This window comes from Opisthocomus hoazin, chromosome 3 (genome assembly GCF_030867145.1).
Source record: "Opisthocomus hoazin isolate bOpiHoa1 chromosome 3, bOpiHoa1.hap1, whole genome shotgun sequence".
NCBI lineage: Eukaryota > Metazoa > Chordata > Aves > Opisthocomiformes > Opisthocomidae > Opisthocomus > Opisthocomus hoazin.
The window spans coordinates 282,452-309,911 of record NC_134416.1 but is presented as its reverse complement, the minus strand read 5'-3'; the positions used below and the strand labels follow the sequence as shown (position 1 = coordinate 309,911).

General features: G+C 43.3%; 1 protein-coding gene across 31 annotated transcripts in view; it reads left to right on the top strand.

Moving 5' to 3' along the window:
* The window catches only part of SCRIB (scribble planar cell polarity protein), a 115,686-nt gene extending 99,966 nt beyond the window's left edge, over positions 1 to 15,720 (top strand). For 25 of the 31 annotated variants that reach the window (XM_075415358.1, XM_075415368.1, XM_075415359.1 and 22 more), the window contains 6 exons: positions 2,877 to 3,041; positions 3,708 to 3,847; positions 4,235 to 4,272; positions 5,125 to 5,199; positions 7,917 to 7,968; positions 13,218 to 15,720. In XM_075415358.1, the coding sequence (XP_075271473.1) occupies positions 2,877 to 3,041; positions 3,708 to 3,847; positions 4,235 to 4,272; positions 5,125 to 5,199; positions 7,917 to 7,968; positions 13,218 to 13,378 (631 nt within the window). In that variant the 3' untranslated portion in view covers positions 13,379 to 15,720. Of the gene's footprint in view, positions 1 to 2,876; positions 3,042 to 3,707; positions 3,848 to 4,234; positions 4,273 to 5,124; positions 5,200 to 7,916; positions 7,969 to 8,079; positions 8,115 to 13,217 lie in introns of all 31 variants that reach the window. The other 6 variants (XM_075415382.1, XM_075415361.1, XM_075415387.1 and 3 more) reach the window with 4 other exon arrangements.
* The last annotated feature ends 11,740 nt before the right edge of the window (positions 15,721 to 27,460 follow it).

Below are 27,460 nucleotides of genomic sequence, written 5' to 3'. Positions count from 1 at the left end.
GTTTGTTAGACCTTCGAAGCTGGCCTTGCTTTGAGCAGCTTTTGGATCAGATGACCTCCAGAGGTCCCCTCCAACCTGAATTACTCTGTGAGTCTACACCTGGTAATCTCTCCTTGCCCGGCGTGGATGCCTGCGCACAGGCACAGCGATGAGTCGGGATGTCAACAGGGTGTGCTCTGGCAGGATTGTTTCTGCCCTGTGCTATTGTTTCATGCTCCAAATACTGTGGGATTTTGTCTGCTGCTCTGATTCACCGAATCTTCTGCTGTATTTGGCATCTCACATGCCTCTTCTAGCTGATGCTGTTCCCATAGTTTCTGTGTTACAATTTTTCACGTGGCATCATTTGCAAACGGAAGTTCTGTATTTTCGCATTAAGCCAGAAGCAACCTTTTTACAAAAATATCAGTGGAAGAGAATTTGTAAACAATGCCTGCCAAAACAGACGCGTTGCCCTTGTGTTATAGGGCTAGAAGTTGCGTAGATGTTGCGGAGCCAAACGTGTGCTTACAAACCATGGCTCAGAAGAGGCTGGCTTACTTGCTTATGACGTAGGACAGATCACCAGGTCCCTCTGTGCTGCAGACGCACGGAGAAAGGACTGCAATAGCACTGCTCTGTCTCACAGGAAGGCTATGAGCATTGAATACATTAAAAACTGGCTGTCAGTATGTTGCTGTGTAAGCACCACAGCGTTGCCAGGAGTAGACATCTTGCACAGAGTTGCTGCTCAGTCTTTGCACCTAAAAGAAAAAGCTCCACTGTTGTACTTGATCCAACAAAACAGAGGTCGTCTGTCAGGCTTCTCCTCCTGAAAATCAGCATCACTGTGCTTGGAGAGGCGGTGGAGACTGATCTGTCGTCCCTTCCCAATTAGATATGCAGGATTTTCTTTCGCTCGTGCCTCCACTTCCCATGCATATTTCCTCATACAATGAGGCAGGCTTTATGAGGTAATGTCAGCTTTGATTCCTCCTAAGCCTAAGCATTAAAATATCCAAGGAATTCCATAATAAAAGATGGGTGTAGAAAGAAGAAACATGACATTGCCTGCGCAGACTTTGAAAGCAAAGCCATTGCAAGGACATTGCTCGTGTCACAGAACGTACACTGCTTGCCTCAGGACTCTGTGTCCATGCACTCATTGCTGTTGCCAGCAGCTAAAGAAATCTGAAAAATGATGGGGTGGGGGGCAGCGTTTTTTTAGGTGATCACATGATTTGCTCCTGTAACATTACTGTACATCTGACTATGCTTCGGGTTTAGCCAGGATTTTGTTGGGGTGTGGTAAAAGTTCTACGCTACACCGTAGAAGGGTTAGTGGACGCTGAGAATAGTCGTTTTGTCCACTACGGGCAGGAGAGAGATCCCAGCATTCCAAACCTTCAACCTTTTCTAAGCATGTTTTGTTCATGGAGAATGAACTAGTGAAGGGAGAGCCTTTTAGAGACAAGAATGCCTGACAAGAAGCAGCTACTTGCAGCTGTCTTGCTTTTCAGTTATCAGATCGAGTGTTACTGTTTTCAAGTTCTGCAGACCAGGTCCTCAGCTCCACTTCGCTTCTGATACCAAGGTGTAGCTTTTTATTCAGTTCTTGGCGAATGCCTGGCTGATTCCTTGGGTAGGGTTAAGGCCTTGCTAATTTTGGCACTGGCAGCAATCAGTCACCGTAATGCGCTCCTTTTTGTAAGACAAGGATGATCTGCTCCATGTTACCACAGATCTTCCAGGATGACCTGGTCTTCTTAGGATCCCTCTTCTATAACTGCTAGAGCAGGCACGGTGACACGATGGCAGCCAGGGCTCAGGTCTTATTTCGAGAGGCACCCAGGCAGCGCTACATGTGCTGTGTGGGAGGACTGTGTAGCCCTGCACATGGTACTGCAGCCTCACTAACCTGGGTTTTCTTTAAGTGCATGCCACTGATTTTATTACCTTCTTTCTAATCTTCTGTCTTCTGCTTCTTTCCAGTTCTCTGGTCTGTGTGCTGTCTCTTGTGACCCCATCAGTTTGCACCTTCTTGGGCTTTCCTTTTTCTCCCTGTGTCATCAGTGCTCTGCCAGGACATGTGATGTGCCCCCCCCCACCCCCAGCACACGTCCCTGTTGGGACAAACACACTGGGACCCGTGCTACACAAGTGTTACAGGCACACACAGCTGCTGGCATTCGTGCCGTAGGAAGAGTGTGATTAAGAAGGTACAGACACTGAGGGGGCAGGTGCCCAGCAAGGGCTACGTGCAGCTTGGCAGTTTTCCTACCACGCACATGCTATTTTACAGATGCACTCACCTCTTCAGTCGCATGTGTTCCAGGGCCTGGGGCAAACAGACCTTTCGTAATGTGCTTGTCCATTATGCTTCCCCTTTTCTCATGGTCAAACAAAGGTGCCTGCTAAAAGGTGGTCAGATACATGTATGCAAATGTACACTAAGAGACTATCAAATGTGTGCACACACACTCAGTCGTGCCCTGTACTCCCTCAGTCTGCTTCATGCACACACACACAGACACACTTCTTTGTAACTACCTCCTGGGCCTTGTCTGTTGGTCTCCTGAGTGGTTCTAGTCCTCTCCTCCGAGCCATGAGGAGGGCAGTCTCTAGATGCTGAGGCTCAGAAGGCTACTGTTTCTGGGCACATCATCCCAGATTGCCCTCCAGAGGTTCCTGCTTCTTCTGCAGAAGTTGGTGTTGAATAGGATCAGATACAGGAGCCTGTTTTAATCAAGGCTACCACTATACCAGACCCATATTTCTCCTTGCCAGGGTATGTTCCTGTATCTGTTTCTTTCTTTCCCTGCGCTTGTCCGCTGCGATGTTCATCACCATCATTTCCTCTTCCTCTTCTTCCTCCTCTTCCTCCTCCTCCTCCTCAGATCCTCAGCTCTTGAAGACAGTATTAAACAGTACGAGCAGGATCTGGCCAGGAAGCTGTACCAGTCCCGACAGTGGGCACCTGCTCCCCGGGCCAGGCCAGCTCAGATGTCTAGTCCAATGCAGAGTCACGCCTCAAGAATCCCTGGGTCAGGAAGCCAATCCAGGTGTGCACAGCCCCCTCCCTGCCAGCTGCATGCTCAACAGTCCTGTCTGTATCCCTACATCCTGATGCAGTGCTCCCAGCTGTGGCCTGCTAGGGGCAGGGAAGAAATTTTAGTGGTTGCTGGTGTTCATTTCCCTGAGGTCCCACAGACTACTGGCAGTTGTCTCAATAAGAATGAGGGGGGATTCTGGGTCTGTTTGTTTGGGAGACGAGAGCAGGCATTTCTGAGGCCTGAGCCCACTTTTTCTTAGTTACTTCGTAATCTTGTGATGGCTGAAGAGGGTTGAGATGCAACACACTGAGAGCATGGAGGACAGTAAAGCCCTGAGAACCAGTCCTACTCATCTGAGCCCCTGCAGTTCTGTTCCCAGCCTGGGTTGCTCTCCCATCTTAGATGGCACCTCTGGAAGCCCTGCTTAGCTCTAGGTGCTGTGATGTGATCAACACATGTGATGGCATGTGTGTTTCAGGATGACAGCAAACCAAGCTGTTCTCCTTTCCTGCTATGAAAGTCTGTCTGCCTCAGGGAACCAAGGGTTCTTAATTTTGCCTTTGTGCACTCAGCCTGTTGACTGTGGTCTGGCTGCTGAGTGCAGAAGGCAGCATTATCTCCTGTTGAGAAGGCAATGCCTGATGTCCTTTTCTCCCTCCCTCCTTTCTGAGGCAGGATGAAATCACTTGAACAGGATGCTCTTAAAGCCCAAATGGTTATTGCCAAGTCCAAGGAGGGGAAAAAACGCAGCACGCTGGAGCAGCTGGCAGAGTCACCTTCACCTGTTCCTACCCCATCACCAACACCACTGGAAGGTACTGTATAGCTGTCTCTGTCTCTGAGGAAAAAAAGTTAATGCTTCCCTAGCTTAACTGGCTTGAAGACAGACCTACTGAAAGCAATTTCCTCCTTCAGCCTAGATGGGAAGGTCCTTCGGGGCATGTGACATCTCTTAGCATAGGGGATGGGCCTGATCTATAGAAAACATGAGAGAACATCTGAGGTACGGTTCCAGGGAACCAGACCAGAAATAAAACCAGCATCATGACTTTGTGAGAAACAGGAAAGGCATTTGTTCTGAGAAGGCTGAGTGTAGTCTTTTATCACACTTAAATGCTGCCAAACGGAAGGGGCCGATTTGAGGAAGTGTTGCAGGTAATACGGCCATTCACTAAACAGTGCTTTTCTGTCATCTTTTGCAGATTGCAGTCCCAGAAACATCACTTCGCCGGGAAGGCTGGTATGACATAATTCTGCTTGCTTTTGTTATCCCGCCTGTAAGCCTGGGATTTCTCAGGTGCTCAGCTTGGGTGTGGACTGTGCATCTGGGCCATGGGATCTCTACTGAAATACTTAAGCCAGGTCTGCCTGCATGATATACAGAATTGTGGAGAGGGCACAGTGGATGGAGCTCTGCCATACCATGGCTACAGGCATCCCCCCTTTTTTTTTGCAACTATGCTGTAACATCTGTTTTCTGTTTCCCTGTTTTATTATTTCATCCTTTTCTTGGTTCTTCATCTCCATGTTCAGAAAGCCTTTCACTTTAGAGACTTTGGCCCCTTGTTTCCTCAACAGCGTAAAACTGAGAACTTCACCCGAAATCAGCATTTTCCTTTTCCTAAGCGCTGTATAAATGCAACAGGATATTGTTGCAGAGAACAAAATTAGTAAGACGGACAAACAGAAGACTGGGAGCAGCTGCACAGAGGGGGGACCTGGTTTCGCCCAAGGTCACGCAGCACAGCCAACTCTGGATTGAAATCCTGACTGTGCTACAGCCGTCAGGAATCTTCCCACGAAAATAGGTTTCCTACCGAACTTGGTGTGCATGTGCACTTTACTGGAGCACATAATGTTTTCTCTGCAACTTGGAACCCCTTTCCTGACACCAGAACAGCTAAAAAGGCAATGTCCCAGTGATGCCTCATTTTCAGACGCTGTATCCAGGCGCTCTTGGCACTCACTGAGAATGACGCTCTGCTTCTGCTTTTGTCTCTGCATAGATTGCTCAGCTGGCTGCCGGTTTTCCATCCGTTTCTCTCCCCTTACTCTCTCTTCTCTGTTTCTCCTCTTTTGCTGTCCCCTCTAGTCCATGTCTGAAAAGAAGTTTGACTACCGGGAATTTGCTGCTATTCCTTCCTCCAAACCTGTTTACGAAATCCAGGTATAAATTGCATGCTGAACCATCTATTGGATTGGTTGGGGCTTGATTTGGTGGAAGTGCCTGCACGTGAAGTGATGACCTTCAGAGCAGACGTTGAATGATTTGAGGAAGACCTCTTCAAAGGCCCTGTTCCTGTGGAACAATGACAACAGGCCATGCTGTATAACTGAGGGTTTACTGGAGACTTCAATCAAGTGGAATTATGAAAAAGTCGGTCCAGATAGTTTTAAAACTAACAACAAAAGCTTTGCAAATATAAAGCAGCTGCATCTTCACCTTAATTGATCCTGAAATATTTTTAAGTGAAAGATAAGAACTAAAAGGGAAGGAAAAACTATATAAATTATTGCCAACAAATTGCAAATTAGAGCAGATGTTAACTTCAAACTGGAATATGTCCAGCATCCTGCCCAAGAGACAGCTGTGGTCACAATTCTCATATGTTGTAACTCTGGTGTAGATGAATTGTGAAGTAATCTTATGGTAAAAGAACACCAAGTTTCAAGGGTGAGCACCATGGCAAGGTTCTCCTTCCTAAAAGAACTTCATTTCATTTAAGCTGCTTTGTCACAGAATGGTTGAAGTTGGAAAGGACTTCTGGAGATCATTTTGTCCAACCCTCCTGCTTAAGCAGGGCCACCCAGAACCAGTTGCCCAGTACTGTGAATTGCCTTTCTCTTATTGCCTGGATTAGTCATTAACCAATGGATTAGTCATTAACCAATGGCATCTGTGACAGCTGATTTGAGCAGATACTCTATGTCTGTAATTTCTTTTTTTTTTCCTAGGGGTTTTGGTTTGGGTTTTTTTAGTTCTATGTAAAGACAGTAGAGCAGATACCTACAGTTATGTTTGTGTTGTGTGTGGAGAGATAGCAAGTACTGACATGTTGGGCTTTAACTTGCTGCCATGACGCAGATTCCAGGTCCAAGGTGTCATCCCCAAAGCCAGGCTGACTTCAGCGGAGTTGCAGTTTGTGGCTTCTCAGGCAGTTCTGCTTTATTTGATGCATATTCTTGGCTGACTCGTTTCATTGGTGGTATTGCTCGGCCCTTGGTAGTCGCTCATCCTTTTCTCTAAGAATCCCTTCCCTTTTGGGGTGTGCACCTGTCCAGGTTCTGTACCAAGCAAGTTAGAGGGCTGGCCGCTCAAGCCCCAGTGACAGCTCTGGACTACCTGAGCTTCCCCAAGCCTCTGCTGAGGCCACAGTGCAGCACTGAGTCTTCCTGCAGCTGAGAAGGTGCTTCCAAAGGAGGCTACACCTCCAAATCATCAAGCGGTTCCTCTGGACCTCTCTCAGCAGTGCAGTAATTAAGAGACACTGTTTCTTCCTGACCGTAGTCACACAACTATGTCACTCACTTTGGATCAGTGCAGTGCTATTTGGCTGGGCTGTGTTCCTCAGCGATGCATGCCAGAGTCATCACAGCCCCCTGTGCTCTGCTTTCTGCTGTTTGTGAAGAGCAGGACTTCTACCACACGTTTGCTTTATTTCTAAAGCACTAAATGGGATGAGATATCTCCCCCTCTTTCCTGTCTCATCCAGTTTTGCTGCTTGCACAAAATAGGCAAGTTTATATGGAAAGGAGGGCTTCTTGCACTCTTGCAGCTGTGAAACTTCCCTAAGGCGTTCCATATAAGTGTATAGAGCAGCCATCCTTTATCCTGCAATTGAAGAAAAATTAACCTACTCCTCACTTGTGCTCTTGAGCCGAGCAAGAAGACTTCTAAAAGATAGATTTTGATCAGTAGTGGCAAGAGCTTTCCGACAAGTTTGGCTTGCTGAATACTGAGCTCTTCTGAAACCCTGTCCTTAACATTTGTATAGCTCAGAGAAGTGTTGAGCTCCGTGTCAATATTGTGTACAAACCCAGAAAGAACAGTAGAGGCAACAAATGCAGCCACTTTTGAAGTAAACAGAATATCTCAACAGAATACTTTGACCTTTCTATCTTTGAAGCATTATGTATAGCTAGATTAAATTCTCTATTTCAGCAGAATAAGGAGGGCTCGAGACGTTTATGCCTGTCCCCAGAGTAGTGCTGATTTTCAAGTCACATCAAGTGCATGACCATGAGCAAAGTTGTTTTCTCATGGTGTTGTCACTCTGGTCTGATGAGTTACAGACAGCACTGGTTGTAGTAATGGTCTTCATTTTGTGAAAGCTTTAAAATTAGGAGGAACTGATGGAGTTTCATGATTATCGCTTAGCCATTTGTCCAAAGCTGTCTCTGCCATCTCTTGGGATGTAACTGCTTCCTATCCCACATCAGTTCTCTGTACACACCTAAATATAAAGAAGAAAGTTGATTTTGTGTAAGAAGCTATGCCTGGGAACAGTGCAGATGCAGAATTGGGATCTAGCACTCAAGAAAATGTAGCTCATGTCTTTGCTCTCCTCCCACGTTTCTGCTCATTTTCTATAGTCTTTATGCTTTCTGCCTTTTATGTCACTTCCTCTGCTCTCCTCCCTACACACACAAAGTAAAAGGGCAAACACACACCTCATCCTGCAATTGAGGCCAGGGGCTGCTTGACTTCAGCACAAAGGATTAATGTTGTAATCGCGTGTGTTCACTGAGCGTGCCCCGGCTGCTGCATTACCAGCACCTTTGAGGGCAGAAGGTTCTCTGTAGTGTGTTGGAAGGCTGGAGGTGGGAAATTACCTGGCACTGGTGTTACAGAGGTGGATGCTTATGTCTTCTGTTTTCTTCCAGTCACCTGATGCAGCTGATGACCTCAGATACATAGATGAAAGAAATAACTCAGGTAAGCTTATGGCCAAAGGAATTGTCTTTGTACTACTTGCTTCCCACCACTGTTCTAGAGGGTTCCCCTTTGCCTGCTTGTGGAATCAACCTCCTATTTTGTCCGTTCTAGAATGAAACCTCCAAACTCGCCATGTTCAGTTTTGGGTAGGATATTTGCATTGTGCTTTAGTGATGGCTAATTTTCTGAGAATGGTGTGTAACAAGCATGCCTAGTTTTCTTCCAGTTCTGTGTTCTGGAGTAAAGAGCAGTGGTAGAATGTGGGTGGGAAGTTTTGGCCTCTGTCAGCTGCTGTAAGTGGATAATGTCCATTATTCATATTGTCTGCCTTGTGCCCCTTTTGCTAGAGCAAAGAATCTTCCTGCTGGCTGCAGAAAAATTAATCCTGGTTTAAGACTTGAGAGCATTTGGGTGCTTGAGTACCTAGGTGACTTTCCAAGTGTATGCTTGTGGATATGTGTGCATGGTCGCCTACATACAGTAATTCAAGCTTTGACTGCCGTGTCTCTTCAGGCTGTCCTAGCTATGATGTATCTTTCTGTCCCCAGCCATAACAGACAGGCTCAGACTATCTCCCGCTTCATTCCAGGTAGTGTGGAGCTCAGCAGGAACTGCCTCCTCCTTAGTAGGACTGTTTCCTTCAACAGTTGATGCTCATTTTCTTCTACCTGTTTTTTCCCCCTCCTTTATTTTACACAAGGAAGTTTCTCTCTCAATTTTATCCTGGCAAATCTCTCTGAGTAAAGGCTGTACTCCAGACAGATGGTCTATGTATGGCCCGTTTCCAGGAGGAGGTTCTGCTGCAAAGATACTCAAGACAAACTTACTTTCCTGAGAATAACATCTGTTCTTCATCCCTCGGAGTAAATCTCTCAACCCTGGGTTATTCTCTTGAGGTAGTCTATTCAGTCAGTGTACATAACTAGGAGGTCACGGAAGGGTCGGGAAATAATCAGCAATTGCTTAGGGGCTTCAGACCCCACTATTGCCTGTCGTTGGTCTGTTGGGCCATCAAACAGAATAAAAGCCATAAAGAAAAGAGTGTGGTGCTCTATCAAGAGTTTTTTAACCCAGCCCTTAGTCCTTAAGTAATCCTTAAGTGAACACTGTATGAGACTGTGATGTGTGTGAGGGACCAAAAAAATGCAGGTTTTCCAAAATCAGTTTGGAAGGATGGCAGATGGAGATGCAGCTAAGCTCTTTTGGTATGGGGTGAAGCTCTCAAGTTTTTTTTAGATTCCCTCCCCCTCCATCTCATTCTTCCAGGCAGTGTAGCTTTCCACCCAACATATAGATTTTTATTTTTACATGGATTTTGGCAAGTTATAACACCTATACGAGGGATTTAAAAAATCCTCCTTTTCTGCATCAGTTCCAGCCTCCTGCTAGGCCTGCCTTTGTCTGTTTTCAGATACCATTCTCAGAACATGTGGAGAAAATACTTGGAATAAAATATTTCTCTGGGACAGTATTTGAGAATTGGAGTGATTTTTACTTGCATTTTTCTTTACCATGAAAAGGAAAGGAAACCAGTTACCCAAGACCAAAGGAGCATATGCTGAACTGCTTCAAAACAACACTCGGTGTGCGCAATCTCCTTCTGCCACCCCCCCCCCCCCAGCTTCATTTGCTGCTCCCAGCATTTGAGGTACCGATTTGACATACCCTGTCAGGCCTTTTGACTGCAGGAAAGCATTAGCTTACCTCTCTTCCGAACATCTTTCAAAGCACACCATTTTCTTCTTGTCCATTGCAGGTGGGCTCTAAGAAAATGTTCTTTCCATTCTCGGGTCTGACTTCATGGTCATCATCTCTTAAATGTGTTTTGAAAACCTTGGAATAAATGTTTTTAGAGGTCATGAAGATACTGAACTACATAATAGCATTTTCATGGTGGAACCATGCTATGTGTTTGCTTTATGATGTAACTGTTCCAATCTTATAATCATCAGGCTTCAGAAATAGAACCTTGATAAATTTGTATTGCACTTACTACTGGATACCTACTTATGGTATGTAAGAAACTACTTTTGTCCTCATGGTCCTTGTCCACTTGGGATGTATAATGTCTACAGCAACTTACACAGGAAAAGTATCATTTTATCCTGCACTGGATTGATCACCACTGTATTACTAGTTTTGTCTAGGACTCAGCTCAGCAGCTCTTACACACACAGGAATGAAAAGTGATCTCTCCGCCTTCTTGTATTGTTAATGTATCCCCAGCCAATGTTTTTAGCCACATCTCTCCTCCAAAGACTTGCATCCACCCTTTTGACTTTCATTTTACTGTCTCTTTCCCACCAAAACTTCACAAAACTAGAATCTCTGGACTCACACTAGTTGCAGTGCCTGTGCTGTCTTCCAGTATTTTCTGACTTTGTGGGATAGGAAGCATGTCACGGAGGCTTGTACTGGTTCAGAATATACCAGTATCCTGTTTGGAAGTGAGTTCTTCAGGACAGACTATAAGAAACAGAGAAAATGAGCTTGCATAGATGCATATTCTCAGTTTTCTGTAGACACCCATTAAACAGGGATTTCTTGAGCCAGGTGTTGCATCTAGATCATCAATAGAATGAACCTCTATAAAATTGTCTAGATTTTTTTTAATCTTTCGTGATGCTTTGTGGCATTGAGTTCCACAATTAGATACTTTGTTTACTTTAATGCTGTTTCTTGATAGTTTCCTTGTGTCTTCTGGGATGCAGTGAGTAACTATGTCTTACTCTTTCTGTACCTTTCATATAGGCCAGTATCATATCGGTTATCTGTCTTCCAGGATGAAGAATCCTAGTTCTTCTTTGTGGGAATCGTTCCCACACCTCTCTTGACCTTTGTTATTTCATCTATGCCATTTTATAGGCATTGATAGGACAAGGAGTAGTGGCTTTAAACTAAGAGAATGTAGATTTAGACTAGATAGAAGGAAGAAATTTTTTACAATGAGTGTGGTGAAACACTGGAAGGGGTTGCCCAGAGAAGTAGTGGAGGCCTCATCCCTGGAAACATTCAAGGCCAGGTTGGATGGGGCTCTGAGCAACCTGGTCTGGTTGAAGATGTCCCTGCTCACTGCAGGGGGGTTGGGCTACATGACCTCTATAAGTCCCTTCCAACCCAAAGCATGCTATGATCTTTAACGTAGAGAAGGAGAACAGGCCTACATGCGATATTGCAAATGTAGGTATATGATGAGTTTATGCAGTGGCAGAAGGTGTTCTGTATGTTCTCCCATCTCTTCCGATATCCTCAAAAGTGAAATGGTATTGCTGAGAAGTGTGCCAGTGTTTTCAGAAACTCCCCCTAATGACTACAGAATCATAATCTCATTTTAAGGATGTTGTATTTTATATGCAAGTGGGATTATACTACTTTTACTGAGCTTAAGCATCATCCAATGGCGTCAAAATAAACTTACTAAGTCAGCACAAGGTTCTGGCTAGTCCAATACTGTGTCTGATGCGAGCCACTGGGAATGCCAAGAGCATAAAAAAAGAAAAGCCTAAATTGTTTCCTTCCAGAATACTACTCGAGGCTACAACAGTCTGTGTTTTAGCACTTTCTAAGCCAGAGGCCTTTAATTTTAGAGTAGTTTATTTTTTTTCTTGACTCTATTCACATTTGCAGTAAATTTTACCTTCCACATTGTTGCCCAGTCAACTTTGTAAAATTCTAATACCCTTTTTGTAGTTGAGTTTCACTTGGCTACCCTGATAAACAGCTTGGCATCATCAGCAGTTTCTCTCAATACAGTCTTCATCACTTCTACTCCTTCTTATTAGTTACCAAATACTGACCCTAATAGAGATAGCTGCTCTATGTTGTGATAGCAGGTAAGATCTTCCTGCACTGTTTCTGTGTTTTAACTACTTATTTACCTACTAAAGGGAGTGCCTTCTTATCCCATGACAGCTTGTTTTCATTAAGAGCTTTGGCTGAGGAACTATCCAAAGGGTTTTGGTTTTTTTCAAAGTTCAGTATGCTGTGTTGAGATCACTTAACTTGCATGTTTGATGGCTCCCTTGGCAAATTCTAGTCTAAGAGCGTCTAAAATGAATGACTTCCCTCTAAGCCCCATTGACTTCCTCCCCCACCCCCATCTGGATTTTTATCTGCATGTGTCTGTGCCTTTATTTTATACCTGTTTGCCTTGTTTGGAAGTCAGTCATCTGCTTCCCAGTCCCGGTATCCTTTCAAGATGTCAGATTTGTTGCCTGTATTCATTTGGTTCTGAGGCCTTTTCAAACACCAGGTTAATGCTGCAGTTCGTAGTTCAGGAAGGATTCTGAATTCTAACAACTACTCATACTTGGGTACTGTAACAGGGGGGATGTTGCATCTTGGATTTTGGCTCTAGAGCAGAGCACGGGCCACTGGGTACAGCTCAGCAGACTGTGCACCTTTGGTCTGATGTATCTTCATAGAATTCGGTATTTAAGGTTCTCTGCTGTGTTCGAAGACTTCAGAGAGGCTTCCCAGGAGCCAGTTTGCACTTGAAGGGAAAAATCTGTGATTTTGTGGAACTTTTTCCTTTTTACACAAGTACCTCACAGTAGTTGCTCAAGCCAAGTTATCGCAAAGGGCAGATGTTCCAGGTGTATGTCAAAGCACATCAGATAAGCTCTGCCAGCTCCTTTTGGGAGGGAAAGGAGCCACTGTAACAGCAGTGTACTTTAGATGCAGAACACATCCTAAAAGGCCTGAGACAAAGCTAACAGAGTCTGCCCTGCCAGAGTGTCTTTCCTGGTGAGTTCCTTTGGTGGGGGACCCAAGTCACAGTCTAAATTTACAGAAAGGACTTAGTTGTGTAACTTCAGCATTAAGCAAGGGCAAAATGCTCACTTCTCTCATTAGCTACGGCATACCCTACTGGCGGTCACACTGCTCTTTAGTGCATGCAACTCTCTTGAAACTAGTGAAATGCTTGGAGCAGTAGCATACACCTGAGTCCTTCCAGTATACTTGATTTGTCCTAAGGCTTGGAACTTCCAATAATTTTCAGTGAATCGTGGGTGTTAGGGGCCAGGTGTCTTCTCACGCATGAGACTTCCTTCACAGAACTCACAGTAGTCAGTACATGAGCTACAGATCACCTAAAAATTCCGGGTGTGGGGTTACTATAAATCATGAAGAGTTCAGTGCTGTCTCAAATTCAGCACCTGGGTATACCCTTATGTCTGCATTAAGTATCAGCTATATACTTAACCTAGCACTTGCTCTTAAAACCTTAACTTTTCTTGTCTACACAGTTCCCCAGGAGCAGGATGGGCAGCCAGAGGAAGAGGAAATGTTAGTAACACGTGATTCATCGACACCTACTTCATCAGCACTTGAAGAAATGGCCCTGTACAGCAGCAAACGCAAACTCCGACACAGCCGGCGCAGTTTGGAGGCTGCTGTCCCTACGTAGAAGACCTGGTGCACCTGGGCGATGGAGTAGCCCGGCACAGGGCTTTTGAGCTTCCTGTGCTCCAGGGACAGCACTGGACTGCCCACACTGCTGCCTCCTGGGCTCTGGATGGGAACTGAGCACCCCAGGGAGCATTGTGGTCAACTAACTTCCTTTAAGGCTGTGAACCGCCCTCTTTTCTCACCCAATAATGCACTGGGGCATGCCCTAAACAAAATGGGACAACACTAGACTTATTGATGGCAAATGGAGAGGAGGTGTGGGTAGGACAGTGGGCAGCTGCAGCTTGTTAGCCTGTAAATATTGTGTGTGGGGGAAGGGTAGGACAGGGAGAACATATGAGTGTGAGAGTGTTTTGGGCTCCAGCTGTTACTTCCTCAACTTGGATTTTTAGTGGTTAATATGGGAGCTTCTACTCTGGTATGAATTAGAAGGAAGGTCCAGCCTGCCTTTGCTCCTTTTTAATTTCCAGTCTTTTGCCAAAAAGCATCTCCTTCCACCTCCCACACTGTGTCACCTCATTTTCTTTTGGGAGTATGTGGAAATGAGTAGCTTGGAGGCAAAAAAAAAAAAAGAAAAAGGAAAAAAAGGAATTTCAGTGAAGTGCCTCCCTCTGACACTGATACCTACACGGTCAAGCAAAGACAACTGAATAAGCAGGAGCCAGTGCCAGCTCTGTGCCACTTGCCTCTGTGAGCGCAGCAATCTATCCCATGTAGGAGACTGCTCCTGCCAGTATTTTGTGCTATTCTAGGAGACAGGTACCTACCTACATACACACCTAACGGTGTGTATTCCATGCATGCAGTGTGCACCACTCTGAAGCACGCTGTACTGAGTGTCAGAGGAGGCCAGGTATCTGTCTTCTATCAGCACCATGACTGAACTGGTGAACTGGGGCAGAAATGAGAAAGGAGCCGAACAGCTGTAGCAAGAGTATAGCAGTGTGCGTGTGTGACAGCAATAGAGAGCAGAATAGTTGGGGATTAGGATATGGTGACAGAGATAGGAGATGTGAACAGCAGATGAGATAGTGGGTTAGGATTCAGAAAATGGGGAAGGGTAGGAAGTGGCATTGCTGGGGTCAGGTTAGGAGTAATGGGGTCTTACAGGTAGGAGGATGCTACTGGGTGAGTCTGCTATGTCGCCCAGTAGCTGTGAAATGAAGTGTGACCTTACGGAGGTGCCCAGTGTGGGGCTCTTAAGGAGCGCCTGCCAGGCAGAGAGCACAAGGAAGTAGGATGGGTCTGGCCTATGCCTTGCAATAACTACGGAATTCTACTCTTTGCCAACTTGTTGGATTCAGGCCCCTTTCCATGTAGAACAGGGAAGATACATGCTTGCCCATGCAAGAGCTAAAAAATGAAAATGCAAAAGGAATTATAGAATGGTTTGGGTTGGAAGGGACTTTAAAGATCATCTCGTTCCAACCCCCCTGCCACGGGCAGGGACACCTTCCAGTAGACCAGGTTGCTCAAAGCCCCGTCCAACCTGGCCTTGAACACTGCCAGGGAGGGGGCAGCCACAGCTCTTCTGCGCAGCAGGGGTGTGATTCCTGGTTTCCATGAGTGGAACAAGGGCTGTGAACAGATCTGTATCAAGTGAGCTCTGCAGACGTGGAGGAGACGGATGCTGCTTATAGCTCTGAAATCAGTCTCTGCTGCCCACTACTGAAATAAAACATCCCTTTTCTTTTTCTGGGGTTTTTTTTTGTTTGTTTTTTTTAATGCCTCTAGTAGGGAGAAAGGCATCTGATCTTGGCAGTAATCTGATCTGTCTACCCTAATACATTGGTGCTCTCTGCTGAACCCCTCCAGCAGTAAGACCAGAGTTGGACCTTAAGCCTTTCAGTGACTCAAAGTGGCTTGGGAGTGACAGGCACTTCTGCTTTGTATATTTGCTGAGTGAAAGAACTGGATGCAGTTTCTTTTAGTTGAGAATCTCCCTTCATGCCAAAATCCAGTGGATCATTTTAACTGACTTCGTATGTTTTAATTTTACAGAGCTTTGAAGGGGGAACTCTGATAATCTCAAACTGCAGCTATGGCTGCTTCCATCATCAGCAATTTGAGCTTTTCCTTTTTAAATCTAATTTTAGCATTTGCTTTTTAACAACAGCAATTTTGGAAACAATCCTGGATTGGTTTTGGTGACTAACTTGTGATTCTTTTTTTTCTTTCCCTTTGCGGTACCTGGTGCCAGTCTCTGGGTTCTCTCCCATTCTCTGCTGAGAGACTCGGAGGGAAAATTAGCGCATCAAGACTGTAACTAGTGAAATTTGTACAACCAAAGAAATCTATTTTGTGGTTCAAGGATAATAAAGTTTACTTTACATTTTAGAACCTTTAGTTAATGTGGTTTGCCATGTGTGAAGTCTGCAATTCCTCTATCAGCACTTTGGTTATTATTGTTAGTCACCCTATAATCTAGCGAACATACTAGTGATTTTCCTGTTTTTGTGTGCAGAAATTGATGATCACCTAAATCAAGGCCAACAGCAGGAATATCAAGATGAGCACTTGCTTCTCATGTAAATTTGGTAGAAAACTGGCATCTGTGCTGAAAGGGGAGGAAGAGAACCTAAACCAGTAACTATTAGCTCCATCCTTACGTAGTTTGAAAGAGACTCCTTATGTTGGAAGTAGTAGAATCACTCTTTGGGGGGAGGGAGGTGAGTAGAGGTTTCTGCTCCAGAGAAAGGACATTAGTGGGGAAAAGAAATGGGGACAGACAGGTGAGATGATACATGTAGGATACAGCGATTTCAGTTACCAGATTCATCACCGAAACCTATTTTAAAAACAACATCCTGCTTAATGGCACAGAAGAGAGGGAGGTAAATTCAGGAATGAGATTTCCACAAAGGGTCCATGTGCAGGCCCCATTTCCAGGTAGGGTATGGACAGGAGGATGGTGATGGAAGGTGGCCCAGAAGTCTTAACAGCAAGCATATTCAGAAGAGTTGCAGAACTAGAAAACCTGTCCAGCTGCTTCGCTGCTTATATGACAAACCTGCTGATGAGAAGCAAGGGAGTAGGGCCTAATTCCAAATGCTCTACTAGCTGAAGATCCAGAAAAAGTGTTCATGCAACAGTGTCTGATTTATGATAGCTACTCAAAGTATCCGCAAAGCTAGCAATGCAGTCACCTCTGGCAAGCTGTTGCTATTGGAGTAAAGACTGAGAAAGACAACCAAAAAATATTTTTCAGAACTTCATAGCTTTGATTATTAGGTGTGCTGCAAAGATGCTCTTATGTCTTCATTAACTTAGGAATGGAGATTAGGGTGGAGATTTTACTATATACTATATTTATACTATAAATAGGAACAAAAAAAACAGTTCAATTTTGTAGGGACAATGCAAAGATCTTCAAGGTTGCACAAATGCAGAACAGGGTGCAACGGCTTAGGTAGAAGGTTTGCAAGAAAATCTTGCCGTTAAATGCATTATATAGCAACGGTGAATCAAAGATTCACTACTGGGAGTGCGGAGTTAGTGTCATAATGGGACATAGCTCTAGGTCTTCAAGTTGCAGGATGTGAAGTAAAACCTGCTCTACATAACACTGGTTTTGTGCATTGTGGTTTTACTGGAGATCACTACATAGCTGACCACCGTATCTTTTTAAAAGCAAATGGAAAGGAGAAAATTATATTGAAATGTGGAAGACAGTAACGGGAAAGACCTACAGCAAGCTAAATAAAAAACATAGTAATGCATACAAGAAATTTTTAAAAGCAACTTGTTAATGTGGTGCAGGTATGTAAACTGGGATGCTGTCTGGTTTGTGACACTATCTGGTTATGGGCATGTTTCAGCATGAAAGACTGCGACAAGAAGTAGGATAAGTAATAGACACCCAGATACACAGCAGAAGAAGGAGGAGGAGGAGATGATAATGATGATGATACTTGAGGAGCATTGTAGGACCCTGTAAAACTGATCATGGACTGTCTAGGGGAAGGGCGAAAGGTGGAGAAAGGGAGGGCTCAAGGTACCTCAAACAAGAATGGGAAAATGGAAAGGGGCACGAGGAGGATGAAAAGGACTGGTCCTGTGCAAACAGGCCATTTGCATTGTTCCTGCCTGTGTGGCTGCTGCCTGTGAGTATGTGGTGCCTGGAAAGGTGCTCCTATCTGTGCTTCTCTGCTGGTGTTTGGCTGTGTCTCTGTGCACTGGGGATACGCCTTCAGCCTTGCTGCTGCCTGGACGTGGGCCAAGAGCACCACAGAACAAGCTGGTTGTAGCAGAACGGGCCCTCAAGCCCACAGAATTCAGCTGCCCTTTGACAAATGGTCCTACAGGTGGTACAGCTTTTATAACACATTAGAAACAGAAAGCCTTACAGAAAGCTACTGAGACCAATAACTAATCCAAGTTTAAAAGGACACTTTTTTAAGAGACAGTAATTGCGGAAAAGGTATGCAACAATTTAAGCCTAGTAAGACCAAGATCAGGTAGTATGGGGAAGAGCTGCCGTCCTAAACCTGTCCAGACAAGGCAGAGCATTACTCCTATGGACTGATGTGATGAAATCTCCACAATTATCTAATTGAATAACATGTTATAGAGACCTTCTGTAGAAAGCTGATAATGAGTCAAAGACTGTAAGCTCAACAGCAGTGCAGATGACAGCGCCTTTCTACAAAGGGTAGTCCCAGCAAGAGTAATCTATGGCATTTACATAGACCATATACTCAAACGAATTTTCCTCAAAAAGGGGGAACAACCTGCCCCCCTCAACCCTACAGTTATGCAAGGCATAGTAATGAAATCTTAGCAATCAAGGGTCTAGCTCTAAAATCTAACTTTCAAAGAAGTATACATGAGTAGAGATGGAGACAAGTAATTTGGAACTTCAAAGTTTGAAATTTGGGATAACTACAAATCCTGAATCCTCACCTGTGGCAAGCAAGGTGTAAAAAGAAGAAATTCTTACTCAACTGATAACTTGAGGAGATGGGAAGGAATCTTAGTGCTAAGCATGTACTAAGGCTGCCTCTTTTTTTTATTCATGCAATACTTTGTGCCCAGTCTTTTACCGCAAAGCCTGTCCCTTAGGTCCTGCTAAATCCAAGTTTTCTTGGTTTCAGGATTAAGTCCTGTCTGGTATGGGTCAGCAAGGTGAGGGATGGAATTCTCCTGCTCCTTCCATGTATCTCCCTCCATATTTCGTGGTAGGCAGGTGTTTTGAGTACCTATAGGATTCTCTTCAAGGATTGTCTACTAACAGATATAAGGGTGCTATGATGAAAGATGCAAATGACAGCAAATTTACCCATGTGTAGTCAGCTCTGAGAAACCTGCAATTTGGAGAAACTTTAGGTAACCAGAGGACAGAGAATGCTGTTTTTCAGTCTTGCTCACCTGCCACCAGCTGCTTCTGGAGACAGCATGCTGGCCTAGATGATTCTGTAGTTGTAACTCACTTTTGCTGATGCTACTGGTGGTTTTATCTGACTCTATGTTTACATATTATATTGGTGACATAGGTTGTAGATGAAGTAGTGAAAGATCCTAAAGTCACAGCACTGTAGGAACTCACTATGCTATAGGCAGTACTGCCACTCCACCACTGTAGTTCGGTTGCCCATCTCAGGGCCCCAGGCAAAGCCACTTTATGGGCTTACAGGTCCCTGCTGTTTGAATATAGTGTGTTCTGGTAAATTGTGTCTTGACATCACAGCAAAGCTGCAGCTTGTCCAGATGGATAAAAATCAAATGGCCGACTGCATGTGGACAAAAAGCAGGTACTTTCCTGCTAAGAAAAAACGTCACTACCCACTTAAACCAGAAAAAGTGTCCTGTACCAAAGTCTGGAACAGGCCCCAAACAGCCTTCCTGACTACCAGAGACCTGGCATCACAAAAACGCAGCCCTTTCTGATAAGAGCAAGTAAATGTTCACTTCTCCACCATAAAGGGCCAATTCCTTATTTTCTGCAGTCAGACAACACCTGACCCCACACCAAGCTCATTCCCCTTCTTCGAGTTTTCTCTACTTCTATTTTTAGGCTATACAGTAACCAAAGCACAAACTAATTTCACACCTTGTACCAAAGCCAGGCAAAGGTTAATAAGGGTGTAATTAAAGTATCAGTTTAAATCAACCTATTTCACTTTGAACTGAAAGCAGTCTATAAATGAGTGTTCATATAATTAGTAGCTATATCTTATCTGAGATGTTAGCACTAGCAAAACAACAGACTGTAATAACACACTACTATAGGATGGATCCTCTAAACAGCCTATAGCTGTTTCACACATAAACATGTAATCTTGTCTCAAATTTCATACATATAAGAAATCAATAATAGAACAATTACTCATAAATGATAGATATTTCCCCCCACCTGTTTTACTATGGTACACAAAAAGTCTTCCTTGTTGGTGCTGCCAGAGATTTTTGGGGTTTTTGTCCATCTCAGAAGTCTCTTCTCTATATTAGTAGTATTGGTACAACCTTTCTGCTTGATGCAAGCTCAGTGGGAGTTCTCACCATATACGGATATAATGACTTCAAACTCACTGTCCACTCAAATAGATTTTGTCTCCAAGATCTTCAGCAGCACATCACCTGTCTCCTGATTACATCACTCCATGCAGAAACTAGAATTCTGTATTCCATACAAAACAGTAATGAGGCTAAATTAGGAACCATATTGCAACACCATTTTGCACTTCTGCTCTTGCAGCTGCCCTTCTCTCTCCCTCTCCACACCAGGACATGGCAGAAGGCACACAGTTATGTTAGTGCTGCCTTTATTGGGCAGATGAATTCTGCGGGCAACAGAGCTTGAAGCGCTATGGACTATAACCCAACATGAGTATGAAATAGCATGCTGGCAGACAGAACTTTACAAATATAAATGCAAGATAATGCTCACCAAAAGAAACAATTTAAGTTGTCACTGGGCTTATTCAGGAAAACTCAGACCAAAAAAAAGCAGAAGGAATCATTATGCTCAATGAAAACATCTGTTGAAGTCTGGCATGGGTAGATGTCACTAGTACTTACGCTACCAAGCACTACACTTCAATGACAGAATAGTTCATTTTGGGATACTCTTTCTATGACATTTCATGCTGGTGAGGTTTTCTAAGGAAGTTAGGAAGATGTTAATATCAACAGGCCTGGAATGGACGTGGACGTGGTGATACCAGAATGCTTGCCCCATCCGTCCCAGCTGTTGCCTTGCTAGCCAAGCGATGCACTACCTGCTCTCCCCTAGTCTTCCTGACTGCAAAAGCAGGTTCAGCGCACACTGCAGTCAGAAAAACAGGTTTGATCTATGGCCCAGCTCCAGGCTCCAGTGACCAAATGCAGGGCTGCCTGATGGGTACCCCTAAATGGCCTGGATTATATTATTTGCATAGCTTATGATCCTTGTTACCATTTCTTGGCCCTCCCTTTCTCTGCCCATCCCCTTTTTCTTCACTTTGGTGTCCTCCTATCAAAACAACCAGCCTCTAATTGCTTCGTCCCCTTTGGTCCCAGTTTTGCTACATTCACACCTAAATCTGGTACTTCTGGTAAAGTTACCTACTTACCATACCTTTCTATGGTATTACCCATATGGTGATCTAAGGACTTTTGGCCTAGCAAGACTCTAGTCCAAAAGGTCCCCAGTACTCCCATTATCTGCAGCATTCCTCTGTTCCTCACATAATTTTCCCTTAACCACCTGTGAAATCCAGCTACCCCTCCCAGCACTATCTGAGAATTTTGTCAGCTTCTCACACTGCTGTCTGTTATGCCCAGCCATTTCTCACATCATGTCCAGTACTGTCCCATGTCCTGTTCAGGTTAGCTTAGGCTCTGGCCAGTGGCCTGGTCAGCTGTTTGCAGGTCAAACACGTCCCAGCAGAGGCAGTTTAAATATAATCTTGTGTATATTTATCTATATAATTTATCTCACTTTGCAATGAAATTTCTACTTCCAGGTCTATGTTAAAGTGTTTTTTCATTTGGTTGGTTGTTTTTAAAGTAGAATGTGTCCTGTGGTACTGTGACAGCACATATTGTGTACTTCAATTACAGTGCAAAAGGGACTGTGGCTAAAATGTGAACTTGGTTGTAAACACAGTGTTTGAATTACATATGTGTCTTCCAGGACATTGGTCTTAAATAGCTCTGGCATCACAAAATAATAATGAATCTCAACAGATAATACTAATAAAAACCCATAAAAGTTATTATAATGAGAAACAAATTCAGAAATAGTGCAAAGACTGGTGAACTGTGCAAGGGCATCAGCCCTTGGTCATATTTAATGTGAAAGAATGTAACGTAAGTTGAGCATACCATAACAACAAATCATATTACCAAACACGTCTAAAACCCAAATGATCTATCCCTGAAGATAACTAGCAACATATGGAACCCTGTGACAGAAAAATGCTCTGAGAGCACAAAAAAATGAATTCCATGCATTAATTTCTTGTATTACCTGGCAAAAAGAAAAAGAAAATTTATAAATATCTGTTTCAAGAATAAGGTGAATATTCAACAGTCAAGGGTTTTCAAACCAATCAAGGATGGCTGTAAGAATCAAAAACCAAAAACCCAGTCCTTTTATAATGGAGTTTAGGGAGGAACGCGTAAGTGTTGATAACAAGGCTGCAGATGCTTTTCCAAGCAGGTGAAAGAGGTGTCAGAGGCTGTGCATTGCAACATGTGTTCAGAATGGAAGATAGGCAGCTCTTAGAAACACGTACGATCAAAAGGTTTTATTGCTCTGGAGAAGCAAGCTCCCAAATCTGAGGTCATGAAAAGGAACCCCATTTTAATATTCTGTGGTAATTTGGGGAATCATAGAGTCATTAAGGCTGGATAAGACCTCCAAGATCATCAAGTCCAACCATTATTTGGCAACTTCAAATGTAAACCCCTACTAGCTTACCACTCAAGAAACCTGAGAGCGCTGAAACATTTAACCCCACTTATGTTACCTGGTCACTGGTGTTTAGATAAAAAGGCATGAGTAACATCCATTGTCACAGGAGACTCGTTAGTGAGTTGCTCTATTCACCCAGATAATCTAGCACTTTTCACCTTGCTGATTCTCAGTAGAACAGCCAAGCAGCTCACCTCTGTGATTTGCCTCTGAACATTTAAGTTGTGCTTACCACCAAATCCTACCTCAGTTTTAGAACCACTGAAGAGTGACAATTTCAAAATGTTTTATTTATGACAAACACATTATTTGAAAGAAATGACAAATCAAACAAATCAGTAGCGTGAGAATTTTTGAAAAGTTGCAACATGCCTTGAAAAACATTCTTGCTTAATGAGAATTAGTAAGTAGAAAGACAATGAATGATTCCTGGAAGGCACTATGGAAGAACTGTTCTCATGATTTTTAAAGATTTGCAAAGCAAGAGGATGATGTAGTTCAGATAGTAAATGCTGCACAAAATGCTGAGTTTGATAAAAGAGATAGATATTCAAGAACCTGCAGAACTGAATGAAGAAGAGAAATAAATTAGAGCAATTTGCTAAAGAGCAGTAAATATAAAACCAGAAGACTGAAAAGCATCAATAATGGAAACATGGACACAAGTATGTACAGGAGCAATAGGAAGTTTAGTGAAGGAAGCTGGAAAACATACTCGTTTTCCATTCAAACAGTTAGTTCCTAAATCGATTTTAATTTACAAACTTGCGTAAAATACTTCTGTCAGTTGTAAAGGGGAACTGCTGTAGCAACATTTTAATGAGAAGGGTTGACTGATCATGAATGGAAATAGTCAGGTTTTTCTCCCGTTTTGTAGGCATAATGGCAATCTTTCCACAGGACTTGAAAAATGTACATTTAAAAAATATGGCTCGGGATGACCTCTACTGACAGAAAGATGAACTGCCACATACAGTTCAACGGATGGAATCTAGCAGAGGCTAAGTTAAGGGAAGCTATAGAGCTTCTTCCACATTTAAAAATGGAATATCGCCTCCCTTGGCCAAGGCCTGCTCCAGCTGTCAAGATTTAGTCTAGCGTAGAAATATAGCTTGGAGAAACACACGGTTTAGTCCAAACATTTTCAGATTAAAAAGTCTCATACTACATCAGAAAGGTTTTGCACAACACGTACAAAACATTCATTACTAAGAAAAAATTTCTTTAGGGGACAATCTTCTTGTCATGGACACTTGAAAAAAAAATCCTGAGGAAAAGCATACAGAAAAAGAGAAAGTTAATGGTGAGTTGTTTAGCATAATTTATTGGATGCCTTAAAATTTATTAGAGAAAAACTACTGGATCAGTATCACACCAAATCAAAATAAAAACAAAACCTGCATGAGCGAAGACATGGAAGAAATCACAAAAATCTCTCCATATACCCATGTAAAATAATAAGTATTACTAGCTAGCATCATCAGGAGGTGGGATATGAATAACTGATACAAAGCAAGAATGGAAATTTAGAAATCAATAGTCTTCAAAAAAAAAAAAAGAAAAAAAAACACCCCAGCGAAAGCTAAAAAATCAGGACCAGGGAGCTCTCGCATCCTTTCATCCTAATCATCCTTGTGGTCCTTCACTGCACTCTCTCCAGCATGTCCGTGTCTCATACTGAGGGGCCCAGAACTGGACACAGCACTCCAGGTGTGGCCTCACCAGTGCTGAGCAGAGAGGAAGGATCCCTTCCTTCAACCTTCCAGCAACACTCCTCCGAATGCAGCCAAGGACACCATTTGCCTTCTTTGCAGCAAGAGCATGTTGTTGCCACATGTTCAACTTGGTGTCCACCAGTAACTCTAGGCCCTTTTCTGCAAAGCTGCTTTCTAGCTGGTTGTTCTCCAGCACATACTGGTGCATAAGGTTATTCCTTCCCAGGTACGGGGCTACACACTTCCTCTTGTTGAACTGCAAGAGGTTCCTGTTGGCCCATTTCTCCATTTTCTCTTTGAGGTCACTCTGTATGGTAGCATCCACTCATCTCAGTTTGGTATTGTCTTCAAGCTTGCAGATCATCAATGAAGATGTTGAACAGGACTGGGCCCAGTATTGACCCCTGGGGCACACCACTAGTTCCTGGCCTCTGACCGGACTTCATTCCACAGATCACCACCCTCTTGGCCTGGCTGATCAGCCAGTTTTTAATCCACCTCACTCTATGTTCATCCAGCTGACACTTCATTAGCTTTCCTAGGAGGATACTAGGATAGGACTAGTAATCTAAATAGATTAGATATACAAGCTCCTTTGATATTGTAGCCAATTCTTTTCTGTTGAGGTTTCTTAGGGTAATGCTGTAATACAGCAACAGATCTACACTTTATTTTTTAATGAAACTTGGTGACAAATGTCCTCCTTAGCACACACGCTAAAGCAACAATTCTGGGTCTTAAAGTCTCTCACATGCTTTATCCCCTTAATTTTTGCTTTATGAGCAATTCTTGCACTCCATAATATTGATATCATTTATCTTTAACCCCAGCTTTTCACAGCGTCAATATCCAGCTAAGAATGATTTATTCACTGGTATAGCAAAAGTGATTTTTCAGAGCCCCTGCATGAGGCCAGCACAAACAAGTGTGATCTGGCACAACTTTGCATTCTTTTTTCATATTAACCATTTTTCCACTCTCTGAGAGGACAGGCAGAAGCAAGCATGCATGCCTCTGGCCATTTCCCAGAGAAGAAACACCACCTACGAGAGTCAAAGTTACTTAATTTCCCTTGTTTTAGAAGGAAAAAAAAAAAAACAACCAACCAACCACAAACAAGAGTTTTAGAAGGTCTTTAGTGGATACCAGCGTTCCCAGGGCACAAGCAAGGTAACTAACAGACTTGCCTATGTAGATGCTTGCCTATATTGGCTTCCTCATCTAAGCAACTCTCAAGTATTATGAATTCATCCACGTCATAACCATGGGAAAGTAACATCTCATTAATTTTGCGGAAACTGAAGTAAATGACAGAGTAATTGTTATCTGGCCAAAGCAGTCTGAGAACTACACAACCTTCTTTGGGGATAAATGGACAGGAGTGGATGATAATATTCCCCTTTCTCTGCTCCTTCCAATACCTCTCAGAGGAAGACTGTACAAGAAAGTGTTCACAGAGACATGGGCTAGGAAATTGTTCCAGGTTCTCATAAAGAAATGAGGAAAGAAAGACAAAAAAACAGAGGTAAAAGTAATGCTTTAAGGGTAATTAATTTAATTTTCAGCCACATTTCTTCTAACACTTTAATTTTGTTTTAAACGTGCCTCAACAAATGATCAAATAAAATGTCATGTTTTCTACCAAAGCCTGCAAGTGTTTATCTGGGTTAGCGCCACTCAGATGTAGCAAATTTTTCTTTTTAAATTCCCAATAATGCTAAATAAGAAACCACAGCAATAAACAAAGAGAAACAGGATAGAAAGAGGCAGGGACAAGGAGAAAAAGAGAGTTGCAACTCAACTTTGAGGAAAAAAACGTTTCCTCACTCTGCTACATCTACCACAGTCAAATGGGCATTAAATTTTGAATATACACAAGAAGAATCTCAAGGACAAAGGCCTGAGTTCATCCATCTCAATTTAGGATTGGAAGCTGTAAGTATAGTAAACATTTCAAAGCTCCTTAAATGTTTCAATTTATCCTTTCTATTAATTTGTCTAATAAATGGTATTACCTCTACCTACAAACCTATATAATTTCTAATATGCAAATTCTAGTTATTATAAATCAAATTACTCAATATAAATTAAATTAAAGAATAAATTTTAAAAAAAATATATAAATAAGCCTCTAAAGAAATTAGTTAGGCACTCTATCTCTTAGTTCTTCAGTCCAGATGACTTGAATATCAAAGAAGCTCTTCTTCAAAACAGAAATGCTAAAACTACCACAAATCTGTATCCCAATCAAACACAAAAACTGTACAAAGTTAATTTCTAAATGTAACTGTATGAATATTTCTCAGGAAAGCTATTGGGAAACAGTACAATTTATAAGGAATGAAAAAGAAACCGCTCAACGCAAGCTATGCATATTGAACATCAAAAAGAGTAAACACAAAGTGAAAACTTGCCCCCAAATCAAATTTACTATACATTGCAAAGTATAACTCAAGAAATAAACTTTTTGGCCCAGCTTTTAAAAAGGGGGGAAAAAAGAAAGACAGCTAATAGGAATGAGTAATAGGAAATGGAACTACCTTGCTGGCAGTACAGAAAAATTCAAGAATCTTATTATCCCCTGGAAGATTCTGCATAATTTCTACCCCAGAATTTGGAAGGGGTGGCACACTAAATAACAAATCCAAATATAAAAAAAAATATTTTAAGAAATCGTTCCAGTGTGGTGTTACAACATAAGTTACTTAAAGCTGCTTGCTCATCCCTAGTCCTCTTCCGAGGAGCTGTGGACTCCCTCAGGGGTAGAGAGGCCTTATGGAAAGATCTGGATAGAGAACTGGGCAATCACCAACTGCATGCAATTTAACAACAACAGCAAGTGCCACGTTCTGCACCTGGGACTGGGTAATCCTGGTTATGCATACGAACTGGGGGACAGAGGCTACAGAGCAGCCCAGTGGAAAGAGCTCTGGATGTTTGGGTTCATGGCAAGTTGAACATGAGTCAACAGTGTGCCCTGGCAGCCGAAAGGGCTAACCATGTCCTGGGGTGCATCAACCACAGCATCGCCAGTCGGGGCAGGCAATTGTCCCACTCTGCACTGCACTTGTGCGGCCCGACCTTGAGTACTGTGTGCAGTTTTGGGTGCCTCGGTGTAAGCAAGAGTGTGTTCAGAGGAGGGCGACCAAGATGGTGAAAGACCAAAAGGGCAACACTTAAGAGGAGCAGCTGAGGTCACCTGGCTTGTTCAGCTTGGAGAAGAGAAAGCTGAGGGGTGACCTCATCGCAGTCTACACCTTCCTCAAGGGGGGCAGCGGAGGGGGAGGTGCCGAGCTCATCTCTCTGGTGACCAGCGCTAGGATAGGAGAACAGAGAATGAAGTTGTGTCAGGGGAAATTCAGACTGGACATGAGGAAAAGGTTGATCTCTGAGCAGGTGGCTGGTCACTGGAACCGGCTCCCCAGGGAAGTGGTCACAGCACCAAGCCTGTCAGAGTTCAAGGCACGTC